General features: G+C 42.0%; 1 protein-coding gene across 2 annotated transcripts in view; it reads right to left on the minus strand.

Annotated features, from left to right (window-relative positions):
• Positions 1-24803, minus strand: part of RBM20 (RNA binding motif protein 20) — a 103115-nt gene extending 78312 nt beyond the window's left edge. For both annotated transcript variants that reach the window (XM_056350908.1, XM_056350907.1), the window contains exon 1: positions 24562-24803. In XM_056350908.1, coding sequence (XP_056206883.1) covers positions 24562-24704 — 143 coding nt within the window. In that variant the 5' untranslated portion in view covers positions 24705-24803. The remainder of the gene's footprint in view (positions 1-24561) is intronic.
• Positions 24804-25005: the final 202 nt, after the last annotated feature.

The raw sequence follows: 25005 nt of genomic DNA on the forward strand, positions 1-25005 counted from the left end.
TTTAACATAATGTGAGTGAATCTGGCTATTACCAAACTCCAACACAAACCAAGCACTCCTTTACGCATTCTAATGGTTTGCACAGAATTTGATGTGCTCCTATTAGATATTTTTAAGCTTCCTTCAACTCCTTATCTTACCTTTAAAAGGTGTATAATGCTGTTTATCTTACAGTAAATCTTTAAAAAACATGCACGTAACATTTCCCTTAAATGAAACACAATGTTAATTGCAGTACTCCTCCCTATAAAAAAGCAAAAAAAATTAACTGTTTAGTTAAAAATTTCCCAAATGCACCAGAAAAATATACTTGTCCTGAAAGTACACCTATTAAATAAAACTAAGAAATACATAAATGCGGAAGTTTATGAATCATTTAATACTTGCAAATTGTTTAAGCTTATGTAAGATTAATTTATGCTTTTAATACATCCCTGTTTAACAAAGCACTGTTGCAGGCAGCATGCTTTTCCATGGTTTTCTGGTCTCACTAGCAGTGTTCTCCCAAGTCTCATCCCGCACCCCTGCAGTTCACTGCGCCTTGCTAACAACTTTAATAAGCATCCTTAAAAATAGAAAAAGAAGTTTGTGACTTCTCCTATCTAGGCGTTTTAAATACCAGTGCTATCAAGCAGTCACCCCAGGACCCAGGAAGGATAAGGATATGTGGTCAACAAAGGAGAGAGGGAAAAAAGAGATAACTTCTTTGGTGCCCACCCCCTGACCCGACAAAATCCAGGGTTTGATATTGGTCTCCAGGTCAAAAATAGACTGTCTGCATCTGAAAGCAGCAGAGAACATTCCCATAGTTATCTCATTGTGAGTTGTTTTGTAAACCACATTAAGCACTTCATGTAATGGCATCCGTATCTGCTGTATCTCATTTGGGAACAACTCTGTATCATGTTTGAGAAAAAACAAGTTTGTCAAGGGCAACAGGAACAATTAAGAAAAAGAAATCCTACCTTGAAGTCCTTTCTCTTGTGTCTGTGCATTATGCTTTCAACACAAGTAGATGACTTCTTTAAAAATGCCACCACCAGCCCTTTCACAATAAGAATTCAAAGCAAAACACACAGACCTTCATCCGCCTTTGCTAACCAACACAATAATATTACACACTGGAGGCACAAAGGCTTCTAATGAGAGATCAAATAGCCACACACAGCACTAAGATACCCTGCGTTCTCCTTTTTGGAACCTAGGAAAGAAATGTCATTAACTTATATTATTCAATCTTACAACAAACCAGTACCACCAAGTTAAATGAATACGTTACCTTTTCTGATTCATTATCTTTACTTTTGAGCTTTTCCTCTGCTTATTGATAAAAATTCAGTAATTCCCCATGTTCTTGCTGAGCACTCACACCAGTTAGCAATATTCAAATGCATGCATTGTCCAAGCCAGTATAGTTTAAATCCCAGCCGGCCAGGAAGCCAGGCAGATAAGCACTGGCCTATGGAAAGTTTATCTTTTGAAAGGGAATGGGGTGCTTGGAAGAGAACTTAAGGGCAGGACACTCTGTAAATCAATGTAATGTTACAGTTTGTAGATTAACAATTGAGTAAATGCATTGACAACAAGATCATCTGCCAGGTTCCACTAGATGTTACTAATTACTTCTCAATTCATTTAAGCTGTTTTGAATAGGCAGGTATTGGACCGACATTTTCTTCATTAAGTTTTATAATTTCATAACAAAATTAAATAACCCCATTTCTGAGATTCATAATTTAATTAATAAAAAGGTGTAAAGCTTTTTAGCTGAGACATGGAGATTTCTTTGCAGAAGAGCAAAAAAAAGCTTTTTCCATTGCAAGGCTGTCTTGCATAAGAAACGTTTTTCTTTAAGGAAAATCTTTGCTTTTATTTAAAAATAATAAATTCTACAAACTGAGTATGATAGATTTTTTTAAAGACTATATAACATAAATTTCTACATTTTTTTTAAATTCAAGATCAGAAACCAAGTTTTAAAGACACCTTCCAAAGCTATAGTAATTTAAGAATTCCATACTGTGACTAGATCGCATTGTTGCATAAAGATATTTTCACTACTGAAAGCATAATTTTTCAAACTGTACAAGAAAAAAAATCTCCCATTTGCATTTTACTCAGAATTTTCACTGGAAGAAAATTCTACCAATAACCTTGATATTTAACAGAAAACTTTAGAAAATAATTAATATTTGACTTTCAAAACCTTCAGATATAGTGCGATTCAGCGTACAGAACAGGACAAAAATCCCTACCAGACCAGATGAAATTAGCATTATTCCATGAAATCTGTTCCTGAATGTGCATTTCCTCGTAATTCAAAGCCTTGTATCCAGAAATTTAAATAACTGAGTATTTCCAAGCCCGACTTAAAAAAAAATAAAAATAATTATATGTAAAACCAAAATTTCCTATATGTGCTCTGAAAAGTAATTCAAAATAGTACCATGGAGATTCACACATGCCTAAATAGCTTTCACATTATATATGTTTAGTTTAGAAGTGATAAAGAATTTGACCTGCCTGTCTCCAATCTGGGATTCTAACCCCAAAGGTACTTCCTTTGCCAGAAAAATAAACTCTCACTTTTAGAAGAGGGCTTTTGCAATGACACACAATCCTCTTGATGGGATACAGATGAAAACATGTATTTTCTTTCTGCGCTACATATATATACAAGAATGTGAAACAATTTTAAATAAGCCAGTATCTCTCAGAAAGTAATAGCTTCTTCAGATAATGATTTAAATCTCTGTGCTCAACATATCTAGAGAATAAACACAAAAATGGGACATATTTGCAATAGCCTTTGAGAGCAGATATACACTGAAATGGTAAGCAAGAATGAGCTACAATATGAATAAATGTGAGCCAGTGTTTTCTTTAACATCTCTAAATGGAAAATATTTAATTACAGTAAAATCGCACAACATACCACAGTATGCTATTACTGACTGATGGATAAACTTGAGTGATTAACCATTTTGCTTGTCCCATCCACACTGCAGTGTCCCATCACCCCCCGCAATCTACTCAGCAGTCTCTGCACAGAACAAGACTTCTGGATGGTTATCAGTTTGATCTTACCTATTATCAATGTGGGAGGGGAAAACAAGCAACAGAGTTTGATATCCTGTTCTATGATTTCTGCAAAAATCACTCTTTTTTATGTAAGTATAACAAAAGACTGACTGGACCATGCTACACAACTACTTCATAAAAACCTCCACCTTTAAACAGAAAAAGGGCAAGGTTAATACATACAGCCTGATGTTCGAAGACTAGAGTAAGTGATTTACGCAGAAGTGGTTTATGGTTTGCTCTGACTTTTTCTATAAAAGTTATGGTTTGACATAGCTGATTTAGATAACCACAGCTCCTAGGAAACAACGACAAAATACAGTACCACGTTACTGATTAACAAAAATTGCCTAATTGGGATTACTTAGAAACTGGGGGCTAAGGTGGAAATAAAAATATAATTAAGAACTTTAAAGGATCATTTGCAACATTAAAAAAAAATATCTTGTTTCTGAATTTTTGTAACCTACTGCTGCTAAAATGATTTTGTACTACAACTGAAAAATTACATGAAGGTTATTTTAACCGTATTACGCATAAAGGATTTACTTCTACACAGACAAATTGTACACCTACAGATAACTTTTTTCTCTTAAAATTAGAAGGTAATGGTAAATTCAGAAAAAGCATTAAGAGGAGTAAAGTCTTTTAAAAGCACTGTGTTTTGACCAACTGACTTTCTTACTGGCAGTACCACTTTAAACCATGGTGGAATTTTAAAAGCTGTTCCAATATATCAAAATCAAACTGAGAATATCTTAACAAATTTCTCAAGTTTCTATGACTAATAGTGTATCACAGAGTTGATAGTTATAGGCTAAATACAATCCTGACCTTTTGCGCTTACGACTACGAGACCTGCAGTCTCTGCGCTGAGCCAACATAAAATCTACGCTTACAGCAGCGCTCTGCACGCCAAAAATCCTTCAAGGCAGGATTTCAACTTGTTTTACAGTCTCTTCAAAACATAGGAAAGGGATCCCTACTCCTCCCTAGGAAGGTAACGTCTGTCATAGTCACTCCTTCCGTCACCAAAGTCAATTTTTTTTGGAGCAGAGACCGTACAGTGCTAGAAAGCCACTGCTAATAAAGCATTTTCAGCCCTTTGATAAATGTTACATTTCCAGAACATAAAGCTTCCTCTTTACCAGCTTGGAAAATCTCTGACCTCTTCCAGACAAACAAATGCTCAATTTCCATTCCCACCACCTTAAACCAAGTCAGCGAGCTGAACCGAGCAAAAACCTTTCCAAGGTACCAAATCTGCTGTGATTTTCTATGGCATTTCTTGCAAACAGGAAAAAGCAATGGATATTTCTTCTTTGTAATTTATATACAAGGTTTAGCTGTTGAGGAAGAAGCAGCCTATTCTTACAGAAAAAGCTTAAAACTAAAGAAAGTTTGGTAGAGTAGAAACTAGGGATCTGTCAGATTAGGACATGACAGGGCATCAGCAGGACTAGAAAGGTTTTGTGTGGGAGGAAGCCTGCAAGAAAAGTTGCTGAGCAGTAGGGGAGGAAAAAAGAGGGGCTGTGGAAGAAAGGCATGAAAATACCATCCTTTCAGGACTCTTTCCCTTCCTCCGTCCACTCTCCCAGCCCTTATTTCACTGGTGAGCCCATTTTCCATATACTCTTTGAAAAAGATGCAGAGAAAGAGGCAAAGAGGCTGTGTAAAACCGAGCATCACAGCCGTTCCCCTGGACTCGGGTAGGAATATTTAATGAAAAATGTAATTAGCTTTCTGCTGCTCCTCAGTTTCCAAAAGCCACTGTCATTAATTTTGTTTCACAGGACAAGCCGTAGAAATCAGGACAGCAAAGCACATTAATCACCAGCAACTCCGCAGCAAGCAAGGACAGCTTGAGTTGATAAATGAGCCTGGACTGAGGGACTATGACGAACGAATGCTCCTTGCAAGCAGCCAAACTGGAGATCATCAGGCAACTGTGAAATGAGACATGTGTATCATGTAAACCTCTCCTCCTCCTCCCCTACGAGGGGATGTTTTGACACTGAACTGTGGAATTCCCCAGAGACACGATAAATGAAAACCAAAACCAGCTACCAGCCAAGCCATGCCAGGCATGATAAAAACCAGATGAGGAAGTCACTGTGTACAACACCACCACAAACAAACATGGCACAACCATCAAAATGACAACTGGTTGGAAACCACTCTTCTTCCCAGTGTTTCTCGGCTCCTGTTCCAACCTTGCCTGAACACATACAGACAGGGCAGAAGGTGCCATGCCAGATCAGATCAACGAGCTCAGCGATCTGTGTCCTACCAATGGCAACCTATGGACAGCTGCTCTGTGGATGATGAGACAGACACAAGATACTAAACCCACTTTTAAATTTTCTCCTCCCTTCCAGAAGCAAGTTACTACCATGTATTTACGCCTCTTTTGCTATTCTTCTCTCCATCCCATGTTTCTGGGCTTAACCAAAGGGTATGAGAGCCTGAATAAGTGCCTACAAAACCTACTCTACAGGACAACTGCCAGAGGACTGAAACCTCCTACCCCAGCCCTAATCTCCCTTGAAGACTTCTTGGATGTGAGTTGAAGTGAGAAACCCTACACAGCTGGATCTCAGGATGCACAGGGAGCTTTCGTTCCCCATGTAGTCCTCAAATCCTGCCTCTGCGCAGCAAGGCTGCACCTGTCCCAGCACAGTACCCCTGGCGCCTTCAATTAATGCTGAGAAAATCCTGAGCTAAGTGCCTACTTAAATTTGATGGGTTTGCCATTCAAATGATGGTCTGTCAGCCTAATAAAAGCACAGTTAGTAAACAACATTATTGCACGAACACTGGCAGAATTACGAGCAACTGCAAGCTGCCATTAATTTGACCTTAGCCACTATGCCCACGCAACCAGTGATGCTAGTGCTGTGGTTTTATTTCAGATCAATGCAAACAACGACAAATAAACATTCCCATCGCTTCTCCAAAGAAATCTCCAAATCAAAACTACCCAGTGCTGCTAGAGAAATTTACAATTGAGCAGATGTAAACTACTTCATAGCCCTGAGGAAAATGGAACTCATTCACCAAAGCGTAGCTTGAGCTAAACTAATCCAAGTTGCGTATCTAGTTCTTGCAGAGCTTCGAGTAGCAATCAATCTTCCTGCGCTCACCAACAAGTGATTTGTTAATCTGAAGTTTTCATAGCGTACTAAAGAACATTTGGATTAACCAGCTATCGTCATAACAGCCTGATGAGCTTCTTAAAGTCTCTCAGTTACTTACTGGGTATGACAGAGTATACAGTGCAGTGGAACAAACAGGACAGTATGGATTACATCATGTTCTGCCATCTGGAAAACATTATAAGATAATCACTAATACTGTGAAGCCTCCTGAATCCGTTCTTCATTTATAACGTAACCATCTGAGCTCCAGAAAGAGTATCTGAAGGGTGATTTGTAAAATACACTACTGAAATCCTAAGTAGGATATTGTTTTTAATAAAAACCATATCTAAGTACAAATTTGAATTTCAGCTTATATCCTTAACCAATTATATATCAATGCAAATGTACACTGATAAGTTGTCTTGCTAAATCCATCCCTGCAGTGGATTAGTTAGCCCAGGGAAACCATACTGGGATAGAGCAAGGTGATTTGAAGATAACCCAGTGACTGCTGAGCAGCTTGTGTCAGGTATGCAGTGAGATTCAAAAGTGTGATGGTATTTGACAGCAACACCGAAATTTAAGGTCACTGCCCCAAACAGCTCAGCGAGTGGGTGGGACAGGCTGGCAGCGGACAGAGCCACTGCAGTCATGGGGGCTTATAGGTTATTGCTGTGCTGTATGTTATTGCTGTGCTATATGTTATTCCTGTGCTAGCAGAGGCAGAAAAAACTGCTCATGGTCAGCTGCTGAAAAGAAACACTGCCTGAAGAATGCACCGGAGAGCAACTCAGCAGCTAAACACTGGGTTTTGTATAGTCGCAGTTGCCTTTAGTATCACCCACTTTTCCCATCAGGAATGCCCAGCATCCTATGTTATTTCTGGCCCATGATGCGTGTGCGGCAGGGCTCGCTCTCACTTCCAAGAGAAGCCAGACATGCTCCTTGCCAGCAAGGGACTAGCACCACTTCTGACATGCGAAGCAAAGTTTATACAACAGCACTTAGATCCATTTCTGTGAAACTTGCTCCATGGCTGAAAGCCAACAAGGGTCAACAACACACAGCAGTTTAGTTTCACAGTGGATCCCCTTCACAGATCGCCCTGGGCTGATACATCCCACCATGCTCCTTGAGATATTTTTTTCCAGAAAGACAAAGCCAAGCCCTTCACAGGGCAACCTGCGGAATGCTCAGCAAATAAAACCTCTGGACTGGCTTTCCCAGGCAGCCATTCCCATTTTACTCTCAAGACTTCAGCATCCCTAAGGAGATATGCAACAGGGTTATTATCCACAGCTCAAGAAAACATACACATTTGTACACATGCACTCCCTATACAAAGCCATGCTCATATGACATTCTCAACTCTTCCACAATCCCCAACCCTCCAAACAGTCAGGTCAGGCTAACCTCGTCACAAATTTATTACAAATGTGGCAAAACCTATTGAAGGTTTTACCGATTTTTATCTGATCTTAAAGAAGCTGCTGTAAAAGTTAGGTCACTCCATGGGCCGCGTGATAACCTGGAATCTCAACTGACAGAAAAGCCAGGAGCTGGGGGGGAAGATGTGGAACAGTTCAAGTCTGTCTGTTTTTAAAATCACACCCTGAGAATATAAAGATAGTTTCCATCATGTCAATGCTTTCACCCAGACTGCCCCAGCAATGTAGTAAGAAACCAACTGACCTTTTGGACAATACAGTTTATCATATACATCATTGTCCTAACACCATTTTTACCCAATTCCCTGTTTAAAGGAGCACAGGTCTTTTTGGAGGACACAACAGCTGTGTGGGGGACCACGATGGAGTATTTATATGCTGGGAAAGGTTAGCAATATTAATAGCTAAAATTGTGAATGATTTCTAAAATAGGAATTCCTTAAATAAATAAAACTCTATATAAGTGCACACACACACACCCCCCAAAAAACCATGCGCACATAAAAATGTTGACACTATTACATACATCTGTATTACTAATGTTGACATAGGTGTTTTCTATTCCACCTGCATGACATGCTACACAAAGTTATCTCCTCTTGTTTTGTTATGAGATCACGACAGGAATCTTTGTATTACTTTTATATGTCTTAGTGAACACCCCTTCATGACCTGGCTCTTTAGTTTTATAACACACTTAAATAAATATATTTCATGTACCGTTCTTGGAAATAAAACCAAGGATGCTTCAAATTCTTCAAATAAAGTGCTATTAAAACTATTTCAAGCCACAATATGAAAAGAGCCAAAAATTTTTATAGTCTAGTTCTAAAACGGTACGTTTAGCTCAGCTAATCAATCTGTTCATGTAAACTCTGCAGCATTCAAATGTATAAATGCTCAACCTCCTAAAAAATGGATAGAGTTTCTAGTTCTCCAATTATTTAATCCAATCTACTGAAAAGGACAGTAGAGAATTTAAAATGTCTGCTTTAAAATAAGACAAAGCCAGTAACATATTTTTAAACAGGCGTAGCAATTACAACACAGTCCTTAAGCCACCTTGAGAAGAGCACTTTTAAGATAATCTAGAAGCACAATTAGCAATTCTACTAGATTTGCTTCGTACCCATAAAATTCTTCTTTCCCTTTCAGTATTCTTCAATCAATTTTAAAGTTAACTGCTGTGCTGATCTCCAGCTGATATTGAACAGATGAGCACTAGTAAATCAAAAGCTGTCCAAATCTCCTACTGTGGATTAACATATACATAATGGCTGCTTGCCCATGACTGGAAATCCTTCTGATAGCTTAATGCTGTCAGGTGCTCCATTTCCAACAGCCAAAACATAATGTAAGATTCCAGAGGACAAATTCTTCTGGCTCCATTTCAAGCACAGAAATATGTGAACACCGTTAAAACCCACTGCGTTTGTCAAGATGCTTGTGTCAAACGTGTTTCACTAATATGCAATAACTATGTCCATTTACAAAGACAAACATACAAAACCCAATCAGTGTTGAAAGCTAAAGAGCAGAAGTAGATGCAGAGAGCAGCAGCAGTTCTGCTGGTATGGTTAGTGCAGCATTTCTAATATTGGACTATAGTCTTCAGTTGCAGAAAAGAAAATCTATTAATATAATTAGCCTTATAAAAAACCCCACTGTCTCAGTGAACATCATGTTCGTATTTGAGTCTTAAAATGCAACTCTTCATTTCTGAAAGAATAAGGGGTCTTTTTCCTTACAAGACGTAAAATGCCCACATCAACCTCTGTGCTGACAAATTTTCAGTTTGAAGTCAAAAATGGGCAACAGGACAGGGCAGCGTGAACAGAGGGGCAGTGGCCAGCTGAGGCAGGAGGATTTACAGAAGAGATGGTTTGCCAAGGGTTTTCTGGAGAGGGCAGGCAGGGGCTGGAAGCTTGGAACAAATTAATGGGCAAACTGTTCCAAGCACCAAGATTGGCATGGGAAGATGTGTCCAAAAGACTGTGGCTCCAGGTTTGTGTTACTTAACATCACTGTCTAGCTATCTAACTAGACTGCCACTAAACCCCGTGAATAGCAACATGTTTCTCACCAGCAATACAAACACGCTGTCACCTAACACCCAAACCTATGAAGTCTCTGGTATTTCTGGTAAGCAGGAGAGGGAGTCAGATCAACAGCACGTGGGATTTGCCTGGGGAGACGTAACCACACTTAGTGCGGTCCCCAGGTACCAGCCACCCTAAAGCCAGTTTGCAGCAGACCGTTTACTTATTTAGTTGTCAAAGGCAGGACTCCATACAGACTCCCATACGTGTGCTCCAGGAACATGTGGATGCTGAAGGCAACGCCTTTCAAAACTTACCACTTCATCCAGCTTCAGGTACCTGACAACACACAAACGACCCAGCAGAGCCGAGCCTGATCACTGCTTGGCCAGACACTGGAAACTGCGGGGAAAGCTCTCCCAAGATCTCCGACACCACAGCTGCTCCCACTGACAAAAGCAAAGGAACCAGGAAAAGACTGAGACAGAAAACGCACGTATCTCCATTTTGTACTATGTTTAGGATGGACAGCCAGTCCCAGAAGACGATGCAAAGAAACACTGTGTTCTCTCAGGAGTGTCCTTTTCGCTGTGAAAGGGGTCAGCTGGGAAGCAGTCCCACCGCCTGTGCTTCAAATGGCTGACAGTCAAAGAAATTGAAGGACAGATGTCACAGGGGACAGAGATGGGCAGATGCCCTTTTCCCTTCGTACCTCTGGGTGCAACGCCGGGTGCGCAGCGCGGTGCTAAGGGCAGGTGCATTACCCGCTGCGCTGGGAGATGATGGTTTGGAGGAGGAAAGCACACCCTCTGCAGGCTGAAACTCGGAGACTGGAAAACATTTCTCTGCTCAAGCAGAGAGGGCTCAATTTAATTACAAAGGTGGTTGACGGGGAGTTTTCATAGATCCACTGAAATGCAGGAAGGAAAATTTAGTATCTCCAAATCAGCAGAGAAAAGGGACAAATCTATGGTTTATAAACAGTTCTACTGCACCTCCTGTGCTAGGGCCACAACACCCCTTCCACCCAAATGAAAGAAAAGGCTTATAAACAAAATAAAATAGGAACAAGTTTGCACAGAACATAAGATCTGAAGAAATGAAAGTGTAACAAAACATTTCAGTTATTATGTAACTTTCTGTTATTAAGGTCAAACGAAATTCATTGAATCCATTTTACTGTTTGGTGTTTGGGTTTTTTTAAGTGGACTTCCTCATCATATTTTCCAGAAGAAAAACATGGACCAGATATGCAAAACCATCATCTACTTGCTAATTTTTTAGCAGATCAAAATAGATTTTAAATACTTAGCACGAGGGTTCCATCACTGTATGTAACCACAGAACTACAAATTAAGCATAAAACTAATTAAACAAATATCAAGTAGCTAAAGTGTGTCCACAGAAAAGATTAATATAATTATAGCTCAGCAATTTGAGATGAGAATATTTTGAATAAGTAGGTAATTAAGTTAAGAGAAGCCTAAAGAAAGATTTCACACTCACATGCATATGCTGAAGCAGTTTAAAAATAGAGGGCAAGAACTGCCTGACTTCACCTTTTAATTTTAGCTGGGTGATGAGCTGGTCCCAAAGACAGAAAGGCACAGCAGGATTTTTTCTCAGCAAAGTGCCCTTCGTATTTTTATGCAAAGGAAATGCAGTATGTTCTATTAATATCCCGCTGTAGCCCTAGATAAGTCTAGGCACCCTTTCAATCAGGAAAAAGTTCTGGTTTGTTTCTGCAAATCACTTGTACTCTCAAAAACACATACGCAAGCTGGAGAACCTCACGACTGCCCCATCCACTTCCCAGGTGAATAACATCCACATAGCGAAAGACGCTTACTTACTTTTCCCATCAGTTCCCGCTTGCAATTACTAAAGTTGTAGTAAGTATGCTTCTTTCTGCTCACGAGGAAGGAAAATCAAATGACTTGAGTTTGAAACGAGATAAGTTTAACTTCAGTCTCATTTTAACTAATAGCTGGAAAAGAAAACTATACCAGCTAGACCAAGACTACATTGCAGAAAGGGGAGGAAGGAAAAGTTTCTTGACTTAATGCCGGCATAACGCCTAGGCTCTCCCAAAGAAGTTGGGGAGAACTACATAGGCTTTTCCCCACATAAAGAAAGATTAATTTTTCTTCTGGGCCTGGCTCCCCCACACGCTTCAGCTTCCTGCATATCTCTGACTTTTCCAACCCAAGCAGAAGCTTGCCCACAGCAGGTCCCAACCCATTCAACACTGCTTCGCTCTGGCAAATTCGCACAGCGGGGCAGGGCTGAAGCACTTCCTGGTCAATAGCATCCCATGGAGAACTCTCCTGTCCTTCAGGAAATGGTGGAAATGCAGGATAACCAGCATGCAGATTGCTCTCCAACATATTCTTCCCAAAGTGTCAGCTATCCAGGTGAAGATCAGATTCTCCCCAAAATCCTCAGCGGTCTCAAAAGCACCTTTTTAACTATGACTAATTTTGCTTGCTAGACGGTAACGGTTAAAACCTAGGCAGGAGTCTGAGTTAACCCTGCAGCGAAAACAAGCCTGCTAAACTCTCCTCTCATCCTCCGCAGTTGCGTTCCCTTCCTTGTATTTTAGAGCAACAACCAGCAATAAGGCTCTAGATTCATCCACCCCCTCTTATGTTTAGCCTTTAATTATAGTCATTTAGGCTCTGCCTGGCTCCACCTGTAAGCCTCTTACGTGTGTAAAAAACTGGTCATTGATTCACTCCAGCTACTTCTGTGAATAAGCACTTGCAAATTTTATTTGCCAGGGAGATGCAATGTGAGTTAACGGAAGCTTGCATTAAGATCCTGCCGGTCAGCAATTACTAGGCAGGGGTGCTCTGCCATTCTTATCTAATGAACTGTTTGCCCAAAAGCGTAGGAGTTCCATACTGTCCTCTTTGTGACCTGCTTCCCATCCATTCAGTTCTTGAGGAAATGAAGCAGAGCACAACACTTACGCAGGTGAACAGAGGAAGATGTATGTAGTTTGCTTACACCCATATAACTGGTATCTTTTCTTTTTAATCTGAACACTGTTTTGCATTTTCAATTACTGTATTTTTTTCCCACTATCCTATTCCAATACCAACTCATGCTAGAAGTTCCATATTGTTCTGAAAACTTTTTTCCATTATAATATACAGATGAAAGGTGTTGTCTTTCCTTGCTGCTGAAGCATGCTCTGAATTTCATTTGCACACACGTAATTAGCTCATTTACTCTTATCACTCCTAGCATTTCTAGTTTAAGTGTCAGGCTTAAAACTGGCCCAGGCATCAACAGCACTCTATTCCCACCACAGGAATGACATCTTCCACTTGACTTCTTCCATCAAATGAATTTAAAGCACTTGAAACTAAGGACTAAATTGTTGACTGATTCGGTTTCTTTTACTGAAAATCCCTTTATTTTAATCAGAGATGCCTCCTTGCAAGAAGGTTGGCAGCTGATATTTTTACTTTCTCCTGCTTAAGTTCAACACAAAGTTTGTAGGGCGAGATCATCACTCACTGTATCACTATTTATAGTTACTTGCTCTATCCTTATCCTAACAAGACCCTAATCAACAAAGTTTCTTGTCCTCCTAAATTAAAATTTAACATGAAGGAATTTTTGTTTGAAAGAGCTTTTAATATGAATGAACTTTCTGCTTTTCTTGCTCTAAAAAATAAATATATATATATAATTGTAAATAAGATCAAAAGACCACCACCAATTCTTCTTCCTTTCCTTTTCATAAATAGTTTAGATGATGCTTCTCTATCACCCTCCTGTGTAAAGAAACGATTAATGGGTTACAGGTATGAGAGGCTGGTTTTACGCAGCAGAGGATAAAGGTATACAATTTATCTTTCCCTCTTCTAGAAAGGGAAAAAAAAATCCCTTTGTAAGAGCTTACCATGTAGACACACCCTTCTAAACAGTCCCCTTGCCCCTTCAACAAAGTAAGACACCAGACTCCACCAAATGGCAAGTACATCCTTGGCAAAGCCGTTCAGATTTCAGAAGGAAACATATTCATTAATTGCTCAAACAAGCAGCCAAGCCTGAGTTTGCTTCCAGAGACCTTCCAGCAGGATCCAAAGCCCGGCGAACAATAGGAACCTCTCCTCTGGCTTTATTCGGCTGCCCACTGGGGCCCTAGTATATAAGAAGCATTCTCCAGGGTTATCAAAGATGCAAAATACAGTCACTATAGCACTGATTTTACTGCATGATTATACAGCAATGAGACTAAAGGGGATGTGGTCTCAAAGCAAGGCTTCCAGCTGGATCCAGAACATCGTTACCATCGAACCCTGGCACCCAGAAGAAACGCCTGCTGCTCTCACCACTCTCAACCCATGCAGTTCTGTTCTGACAGCAGCAGTCACTCCCGAATTCTGGTCACTCTGCCAGCTTCGCTACAGATAGATAAGTACAATTACCTCAGGGAATTTAAATTAAGAGTCTCACAGAGTGATATACAACTCTGCCATGTTTAAGCCTGAAGAAGCATTTTTTCTGCCTCCCTTGATGAATCTGTTATTTCTTAAGAGCAGGGGCTGGAGGTGGGGGGTGAGAAATGATGTACTCCAAGTCTCCTTGAATTACTGGAACGCTGAACCCCAGATCTGGGACGCATTTGTCACAAGTCACACACTCAGCCAGTCTCTGCCTTGACCACTGGGAGTCAACCTGCAAGCCCTTCTCCCACGCCGTGCTCCTTGTACAAACTGCCAACTTGGAAGGAAAAGTAGACACAGGGCTGCTTTGCTTCCAGTGAGGTCCCCCTGGCATCCAGCTAAGAGGTGAGAAACCTAAATATAACAAACTTAAAACTACAATTATTGTAGGGGAGCTTGCCAGAGCCGCTCTGAAGCTCCTAATAGTCTGTCGGGGATTTATGGATCAGCTGTGAAAATTTACTCACAGCTAAAACTTGCCAATCAAGTCTTCGGCTTTGGAACACTGCTACCAACTTTCATATAATACAGCTTGAAATTATAGAAGCGCCAAAGCAAAACAGTAGGTTTTAATGCATCAAAGAAGGACACACAAAAGAAAAATCTATCATATTAAACAGATCAATAAGAAATGGGGGGAGGGGTCTCTTTTCTGTGTGCTTGTATCTTTGTGTAAAAGTCTTATATTCTACAGAGCAGGAGGAGACTACAAACACAGCAATGCCAAGGACTGCCAAAATTCACAGTAAGAGACAGTATGTTGTACAGAAAAGGTTACAAATGGTTGTCTGGCAGTTTAGAGCAGATTCCTCCTGTAAATTATGCCAGCAATCCATAAAGTAATCTTAGTTGCTAATAGTTTATGTCCTTGCCATATGGATTCAGATAAAATGGGATCTTCATAAAATTTATAAAAGCTCCTTTGAGTATAGGGGAAATAACACAAAATTGTATGTTACTTTCATGTTATTCCTGTAGCAAATGTAACAACAACAAAACAAAACAAAACAACAACAACAAAACAAAACAAAACAACAACAACAAAACAAAACAAAACAACAACAACAAAACAAACCCAAAACCAAAAAAAACAAACCCTGAGAACTTACATGGAAAACAAAGCAAGTAGCCAACTTAGACAAGAGATGTAAGACCGTGCCTTTTTTCTCCCAAATGCTCAGCACAAATTGAAGACAGCAGTGATGGACACCTGTCAGTGCAGCACTGCACAGAGGAGTTGATGGGCTCTTTGTAAATCCCTCTCCATGCCCGACTCTACAAACCCCTGTAGCTAGTGAGGATTTCACACCCCAGAGTACTGGTTTTAAAACACGTCAGACCATTAATACGCTATTCAGAAGCACAAAGAGGCATGGATCCACACTTCCTCCCTGCACAGCTCCATGCTCTCTTTTAAAAGAGAAGTTTCAGTGCTGGAAGACAAGGTACCTTCCTATTATTTTCTTTGGCTTCTACTCTACCAGATCGCTCCTATCAGCAATCACTGCTCTTAACATTTCTGTGCAGGATGCCTAGTGACCTGGCCAAAAAATAAAGCCACCAAACCCAAGCAGTCAATAGTCATGAAACCTTGCAGACTTAGATGAAAGGATACGATCCTCTAAAGCCTTGAACACATAAATAATCTTCACGTGTATGAATACAGTTTTGCAAGATCAGTCTTAAAGTATATACACTACATCCAAAGAGGATTTTAAGTCTTTTTTACCCCTGACAAGCAAACTGGCTTGGCCACCTAACATATTTATGTAATATATGAGACATGTTACTTCATTCTGCATAGATATACTTTAGCCATCTAAACAAAATGGCTAAATTCCTTCAAGCCCTGATAAATTTCCATTTTACTGCTTTTTTTGGGGGGGGGGGGGAGGGGAAGGAAATTCAATCCTTTAATACTTTGCAACACAGAAAACCTACAAAACCTAGGTTGAACAGTAATGATTCCTTGTCTTTAGAAGTCTGATCTACCAAAGATCCACTGATAAGTGATTAACTTAAATTTTGCTGCCAGATTTGAAGTAGTTAGTTAGCACTTTTTAATTCACCAGAAGCTGGAAAAGGGAAGGTACATTCAAATAATATCCAAACCAGTGCAGAAAATACAAGAGTTGACTTTGATTCAAGTACAGCAGAACTTTTGCTCTTTTGTTTACACCACCTATGAACCTGTTTGCCCATGCTGCCAACAGAGGGATCTAAAAACACCATCCCTATCAACCACTATTCTTCTGTATTACTTACAAACATGTTCATTTCTAGACACATCAATGACCCTTTCCTAAGCGCAATGCACATCAGAGTAACCTGAGGCAAATGTCTTGAGCCACCTCAAAAAAGTCAACAGAAAGATGCCAGCAAAAGGGTAAGCACTGCCTGTACCGTGAGGAGAAGGTGTTGCTACAGGATAGAATAGTGACCTTGAATGAAGCAGTAAATAAAGAAGAGAGCCCAATGTTTGGTTGTCAGCTGGCAGGACAGTGGAAAGCTGTAGGTGACCTTACAAGAATGTGCCATGAGTGGGGCACAAATGGATGGCGCAGAGCACATGGATAGCAGCGGTGTAAATGTTAAGATGTGTTAATGGAAGAGTTTGGAAGATAAGAGGAGCCTAGGGCTGAAAAAAAATCTCACCTTAGTTTGTTAATATTTCTCTCTATGGTTTCAGGAGACAAAGAGTCATTTTTCCTCCAAATCCCATCCTCAGTTTGAATTACGCATAATCCTTGACAAAGAATGTTATGGGAGGGAGCAGAGGAAATCCCTGACAATCTCTGGAGTAGCATCCAGACTGCAAACCACACACATACATAGCGATGCCCAGGTCTGCAGAAAGTGGAGCAAACTTCTCTGCACCAGAAATTAATCTGCCCTCACTCTAGTTCCAGGTGAGTTCTAGTTCTAGTTCCATGAAGAAGGGTGAAAAAGACTATTCAAGCATTATACGGCATTTTGTTCTCAATAAGTATTTTGCAATTTTCTTTTACAGCTTTTTTAAAAAATGAGGCCAGAAAGAGTACAATAAAAGTTGGTCAGTGTAATGAACTGTTGTGTCATCAAACTAATAAAATTGCTCAGCACATCTTCCCCCAAGAGGAGAACATGTTAATCAGCAGAGACAGAACTAGTATTTCTTACTGCAGAAACAGACTGTGGTCAATTTACTGCTGCTTTTCAATTATACAATATGCAAAAGACCACAGAAGAGTATTTATTGTCTCAGTAAAGGAACCGCCAGCCATCAAGCCACTTGTTGCAGGGGTACTTACAGTCTATTTCTTAAAACAAAGATTCAAATGTAAGTAAAAAAGCAAAAGCAACTCCCACACATTTCCAAAGAAGTGGCCCTAGCTCACAGACACCATCACTCACGCCTCCTCCCCTTCAGGAAAAAAGCCACGACACGTAAAACTGTAGCTTTTGACATTATCAAATTCAAGACATTTTACATTGCCTGAATTCTAATACACTGCAGCCTACTGTACAGAACACTGCAAGTTCTATGGCAAGTTAAGGAAAGCTCAGACTAGATAACATCAGATGCTTTTGGTATCTCAAAAGCCAGTAAGCCAGGGAAGGGACCAGGTGATCAGAAATCAGCCAGGGAGTTTGCTTATAACCTGCCCACAATACCATTTTCTCTGTCCTTCCTGGCCAGCAGAAGACATTACTCGAGGGAACAGGAGTTAAACACTTCCTTATCCTGTCCCTGTCTTCTCCTAGTAAGAAAAATATCCAGAAGTGATGAAGCAGAATATTCTCCCATCCCTCTTAAAGCAGTCACCATCATTAACATTTCATGTAACACAGGCTTTGAAGTTAAAACCATGCAGGAGATGGACTACACTTCACAACCAGTATAGCTCAGATTCGTATCATCCCCAGAGTCAGGCAGGGCTCGTGGCATCTTTGGAGCATTCTGCAAAGGCTGGTGAGCCACCTGCATATCCTTAAACAACGGAGGTGATGGAGGACAAATCTGAACAGCATCATTTAGTGCACATGCACACGTGCACACACACCACAAATGCAGTAAGCCTGCAACAAAATAATTGTCTGTGCAGACATAAATACTGATCCTTTAAGAAAACAAGCCTTTGCCCCCTTCCTGCAACAGAATACCCAATGCTTTTATTTGGCATTTTTTCTAAATTGGCAAGAGACATTTGTAAAACAGGCTAGGCTGGAGTTGTCAGAACAAGACAGATATTAAACCTTTCTAAAACCCAAAGGGGCAGGTTTTCTGGTTTCACTCAGCGTGTCAAGCAACAGCTTCACTGTGACCAGTCATTAGCGTGACAAAAAGAAAGCAGCTGGACAATGAGGGGCAGAGGCTAAAAGAGCGATTACATCCTTAAGTCAACTATAAAATGTTACAAAGGATGAAGAGGGGGGAAAATGGGGTGAGTATATTGAGGAGAATAAGGTCAGTCTGATAAAGTGTCTAGCCGCAAATCAGATCAAAGAAGTTCGTTTAAACAATAAAAAAAAATCAAGACAGCTTACTCTTCAGAAAAAGCAGATTCTGTTTGAAGGGGTGTTTTAAAGTGACTAAAATTATTATTTCATGCAAACAGTCCATTTTTACTCTCCTAAATAAATTTCTGAAGTCCTCTATGAAGTACAAATATATCTCTGAAGATCTAGTTCCTCTCATTTTGACAGCCCCCAGAAAGGATCAGAACTAAAAGGTATTGAGTTTTTTACCCATCTTCATTTTCCCTTCCTCCAGGGGGGGTCAGAAGATTCTAGCATCATCACTACAGCTTAGCAGTAGCTCAGCAGGTGTCACACCTAGCTACTCAGCAGCATGCAGCTTTGAAGGGTCAAGGGCTGAATTAAGAGGAAAAACAAAAGAACACATTTCCCAGTCTTCCCATTGATGGGAACACTAGTATTAAATTTCCAATAAAAAAGCAACATCCAGGGAACTTCGTTTCAGTAAAGAGGACTCCATTGCCATGTGTTGTGGTCCAAAACCCACTTATTACATTGCTTCTTATAAAGTACATCTTATTTTACATCTTATCTAACTTTTTACTAAAGTTGATATCACTGCTGTTAACTCTCTCTCCACTAAAATATGTGAAAGAATTTTGACATTTCCAGGCAACTAAGAATTGATTGATAACTGATAACTCAAGCCAGATTACATGAGATGTTCGTATGCAAGGCATTCCTTCTAAATTCTTTTTTCTGACCCCTTTCCAGTCTGTACCTCTGTGCTCCCTCTTCAAGCCTCAAATTCAACTTTTTTTGTGTTTTTCTGCCAATAAGCTGTCAGGTTTTAAATGACAGTTTAAAAAACAAAACAAAACAAAAAAAACCCAAACCAACGCAAAAGAGTTCAAGACAAAGAAACCCACACTTTCAGGCATTTTTCTTTAAAACAGAAAGCATTCATATGATTAATGTATCTTTAAGCTCTGGGTCTCACCTGATATACAGCAGGCGTCACTGGTTTACATTTAAAAAAAGAAAAAAAGTGTTTCAAGTGAGAAATATTAAGAAAAGGAAATGTTAAGAGAAAGAGAACTTCTAATTACCTGACTTGAAGGTAATTATCATCGCTGATGCTATTTTTTGTAAGCAACTAAAACTTAAAACTGAAGCACCCCCTACAGTATTGCTGTCCCTGCCCTCCCATGCGCACACACATTTGGTACACACAGTTTAATGTGATTTTAACATCAGGTGAGGTCTAAGAAAAGCCTCAATAACTACACAGCAAGGAGCCAGACAACTCCAAGAAAACTGAGGTTCCCTCGATGTTAGTTTCATAAGATACAGAAACGGCGAATGGCAAACCAAGGAGGAGTTTCATAACACGGGTTTAGTTCCCACATTTTCTGGCAAGTCCCACACCGTGCAGGCTGATTTTCCAGCTCCTGCCCCTTATTTTGGTAAAGCTTCTCAGCTAAGACAGCTACAGCACTTTCTGTTTTGTTTTCATCTCCATTCAGGGCTGTTAAAAGTTATTACAACACAAACTCCATGAGTTTCCAGAGCTCTGTTGGCCAGGGAAGCAACACAGATTTTGGAGATGTACTTTAAAAGGCAAATAAATATGAAAAGCCTGGATCAGTAACAGTAAGAAGAGAAACAGTAAAACCAGTGTTTCTCCTAATATCCCCTTGTTAAGTATCAGTTTAGCCTTTGCCATATATGCCAAACTATTTGCCGTGACTAATGTATATAATGGGAGTACATTTCATATTTTATCCCTCCTGAGAGACCCTGACTTGGGGGGGGGGGGGGGGGGGGGGGCGCGGAAAGAAAGGAAAATGAAAAAGAAAATCCCACACTTTACATGAAATAAATGCACAAGGAAGCAAATCAAAAAGCATGTTTAACATAAGGGGTTTAAGTTTAAAAAAAAATAAAGTTGGAGGTTATTTTCCCCCACAAGTTGCCTCCTCGTTGCTATAGGAAATAAAGGACTCAAAGTATTCAGCACCAGCCTGCTTACTCCTGTCTGCCCCCAGAACCGGCACAAACTGATGATAACTCGGGCGCAGATGTTGGAAATTCCATCTTCCTTCCAGAAGAGCTCAAAATCTCCAGGGCACAACCCCTTATGAAAAAAAATATTTACTTTGGTTTTCCCCCCATTGTTTTAAGACGTCTTTATTCAATCTGTAAAACAAAAGTACACGCCTGTATCAACACAGGGAGTTAAAAACTGCTCCATCCCAGTGGACAGATATTACCCATGACAAACCATTAGAACTGGAAGCACGCAACCAACCATCAAAACATACAAAGAGATTGCATTTCAATACAATTAAGTCTCCTACAATTATGGAGTTTACTTGCAGCATGTTTTAAGCGAGGACTATCAGAGAAAGCACTCTCTGTGCAACATCTTGATAGTTAGCCCACAGTCACCACTCGGCCCCTTCTCTCAGTTATTTCCAGCAAGTTGCTCCAGCAGACTGCCATGAATCACACACCTGGGATTATTAATAGGAGTCTGGGCGCTCTCATGCTGCTTGGGCACTCCAGTCGTGGAACAGCAGGTGCGAAAAGTTCTCACACACAGAGCTGTCATCTACAAATTACATTTTGCAACATAGTTGCAAATTATAAACAAAATCTCCAAATCATAAATAAACATTTTCTCCTAAGAGCAGAAGGGGGGAGGGGGGCGCGGGTGAGCAAATAAACCAGTAGTTCCAAAAACACATTAAAACCTTTCTGTGCAGAACAGATACTTGAGGTCTCTTCAGAGATTTCCCACACCTGTTTCACCCGCTGGTACTACAGACCCTACCCTGCATTCCCACTCCTTCCACACAACCGCAGTACAAACCAGTTACGAACACTAACCAGCACCATTACAACCGTCCTTCTTCTTCTCAGTCTTCTGCTTTATTTCATTAGCAAGCACATGTTTTTGCAAGTCATCCTCTCTAGTCTGTAAATTCAGGTTTCCCTTCTCCACCAACTTTCCATTCTCAGCTCTACAACTGAAGGACTTTGAATGCAATAACGCTTTTACTTTTGGAAAATACAAAGTATTTTCCCGTCAAACATCACAACAACCTGCATAGATAGAAAGCTTTAACTGCTCAGTAAATCTTACGATTGGACCTTTATTATCAACTGAAACGACGTCACTCGGAGGAAAATACAACATGTAGAAAGCATATTTCAATTTATATCTTACTGTATTTGGGTACTATCAGCAGGGAATTTCAAACTAGGGATTCAGTTATATTTTAATATTAAAATTACATTACAAATGTTAGAAGAGAGGCATTTAAAGAACATGGTACCTGCTACCTGCTTTGCATGAGTTAGCCAATGTAGCTGCTACCAAAACCATTTCAGATCTCCGGTTTTGCTAAATTTTAATCCTTGTTCAATACTCAGTATTCACAGTGAAAGTTTACCAGCTGCTCACATAGGAAGCAATTTTTTTAAATTATATTGGTCTTCACCTAACATCTGCAAAAATTTCTGCCAAAAGTACTAAGGGGGAGAGAGAAGGAATCCATAGAACTTTTAAAGTTTAAGTGGTATAATGAAAAATAGCGGTGTTAAAACAGAGAGATCCAGTTCAACACCACACAATATTCTGCCCTACATGGCTCTCAATTAGCATTCTGCGACTGCACATTTGCTATTGCAGCTCACAAAGCAAAAAGATGGCAATTGTTAAAAACAAAACGGAACCCACAAAAAAACAAAACCAAAAAAAACCAGCAAAGAAAATTAAAATGTTTGGGAAAAGAAGTCAGTGTTTTCTTTCCTAGTAATGAAACTGCAACATCATTTTGTAGAAGACTCACTGCTTTCCTTTCCATCCTATTTTGCCAGTCATGATACCTGTTCTAGCATATTAGAAATAAATTCAGAAGAGCCACTTAAGATATTCCCTAACATCTCCCTTCCTAACAATCACCAAATACCCAATTCAGCTTACAAAGCACCAAGTTATTAGCAGTAAAGCAAAATATAATTTGCCTGCATTTCCAATTAAATGACGCATGGAGATATACTAACCATCAGGTAAACACAGAGGCACACACCAAATTATGCCACACGGTTACAAAACTGTACGATCGAGTTGCAGGACCTTAGATGGAGATGTTCCACATTTGCCATTCTGTGTCACATTACCATGACAAAAAAACAGTCAGAACATGGCACCCCTCTCAAATCTTTCCCTTAAAGATAGGCTCAAAAGGAAACCATGTCAAGATTTCCTACTTATAATTCGCTAGCAGGCATGACTGGCAAAACCATGATGCCTTTGTACGTAGTATGCGCCGCATGAGAAATACAACCATGAAGCAGTCTCGGCAGCTTTGCCGATCTGACTGGCAATACACATCCACATGAAATCTTGATAAATGTGAAAAAATACGGGCCATCCTTAGAGACTAGTTTAAAATTTAAGACTGATCTTGAGTAGGTATAAATTACCTTCTGGTTGCAAAATCATTCATATGTAGCACTGCAGCTGCCCAGCGGACTTAGGAAGTGACCATTAATGTTTCAGTTTCAATGCAAACTCCCAAGTCTATATTTCCAATTAGGAATAAAAACGTGGATAACAGAAACCATTAAAGTTTTCACAACGAAGTCACAAAACATGATTTAAAAGCAAACAGACAAAAGGAAAACCAAGCATCGAGAAATGCACGGGCCATGCTCTGCAGCAACTTTAAAAGTCCGCTTCCATACAGACTTGTAAAAGACAACATGGTTCCCAACTTAAAACAACGTTCACGCTCAGTTTGCTGTAATGTTCAAGCATACATGCACACATGTATTTATATACATGCACATCTGTGTTTTGCAAGCATAATGGAGAGAGCTGACAGCGTCTCCTCCGTTAGTTACGCGGTTGGGTTTTGTTGACAAAGCAGTAAAGGATGCCCAAGCCAGCGCCCTTGCTGCGGGGCTCGTGGCCGGGCAGCAGCGCCAGCCCAGCGGCAGGGCCACCGCTCCCGGTGCTGTGTCACACCGGCGCCCTGCCTGGCGGCCAGCGCGGCCTCGGCCCGGCTGCTGGCCTGGGACAGAATGTCAAAAGCGTTCCCCAACCTATGCCGCTGCGCTGCGCCTGGCCTCCTGCTCGCCAAGCTCTGGCAGCAAACCTTAAAGTAATAGAAGGCAATTACAATGGCCCCGCAACCGGGCGTTCGCCAGGAGATTTACGGCTCTGTTAAAAGCCCCCATCTCTTTGAACATGTTTCAAATTGGGAAAAATAAGATAGGGTGCATCTTGAACCAGCACGGATCCACTTGTTTCCCTGACGCTCCCCGCGCGAGCTATGGAGCGCTCGGTTTGCCTTCCAGCTTCCCAGAAAAGTTATGGTGGGCACCACTACATCTGTGCAGCAAATGCACTTTTCCCCTCTTCCCGCACGGAAAGGAACAGCAAAACGCCGCCCGCCCCGCTGCCCTCCTCCAGGAGCCCTCCACCTTTCCCGCACAGGTCACTTTTCCCGTGAGAGCTCGGCGGCGATGCGGCGGCCCGCAGGCCGGGGGACGGCGGGGCACGGCGGGCACCCCCGAAGGGCGAAGGAAACTTTCCCGAGCGAGCGGCGCGGCCCCGGCCCCGGCGAGATGCGGTGCCAGGCCAGCCCTGGGGAAAGCGGCACGGGCGGCCCTGCGGGCAGAACGCCCGCGCCGGGGAGCGGGGCCGGGGCCGGTCCTCGGGGAGAGATAGGTGCCCCGCATCAGCGGGGCGAGGCTCAGCCCGCCGGGCACCGTCCGCCAAGGGGCCGGGGCGCCCCGCCGCCCGCCCGGCTGTCAGTCTGCCCGCGGGGGAGGGAAGGGGGGCACCGCCGCCGGGGAGGGAGAGACACCCGCGCCCGCCCGCCCTCCCGGCCCGGCCCGGCGGAACGAGGGCGGCTCTTACTTGTGGAGGAGCTGGGGCAGGCTGGGCGGCGGCGGCATCCCTCGGCCGGAGCCGCGGCTGGCGGCCCCGCTGCGGGCATCGCTCTCCGGCGGGTCAGCGCCGCGGGGGACCGGGGCCTGGCTCATGGCAGCGGCGGGGACCATGCGGGGAGGCCCCGGCGGCGGGAGGCGCGGCTGGCCGCGCAGCCCTCCGCAGCGGCGGCAGGGCGGGAGGGCGGGGGCAGAGGACCGGCCCTGGAGGCAACCGCGCTCCCCCCGCCGCCCCCCCCCCGCCGGGCTGCGGCCGGGCTGGCGGCGGCGGGCCGGGCAGCGTCCTGCGGCTGAGCCCGCCCTGCGGGAGGGCTGCCGCTACCGGCCGGGGGCGGCCGGCGCCGCACGGGAGCCTCGGCGGGGCCGGAGGGGCGGGCGGCACCCCCAGCCCCCCCCGCCGCGGGCCGCGCCTCTG

Source organism: Falco biarmicus, chromosome 9 (assembly GCF_023638135.1).
Source record: "Falco biarmicus isolate bFalBia1 chromosome 9, bFalBia1.pri, whole genome shotgun sequence".
Classification (NCBI taxonomy): domain Eukaryota; kingdom Metazoa; phylum Chordata; class Aves; order Falconiformes; family Falconidae; genus Falco; species Falco biarmicus.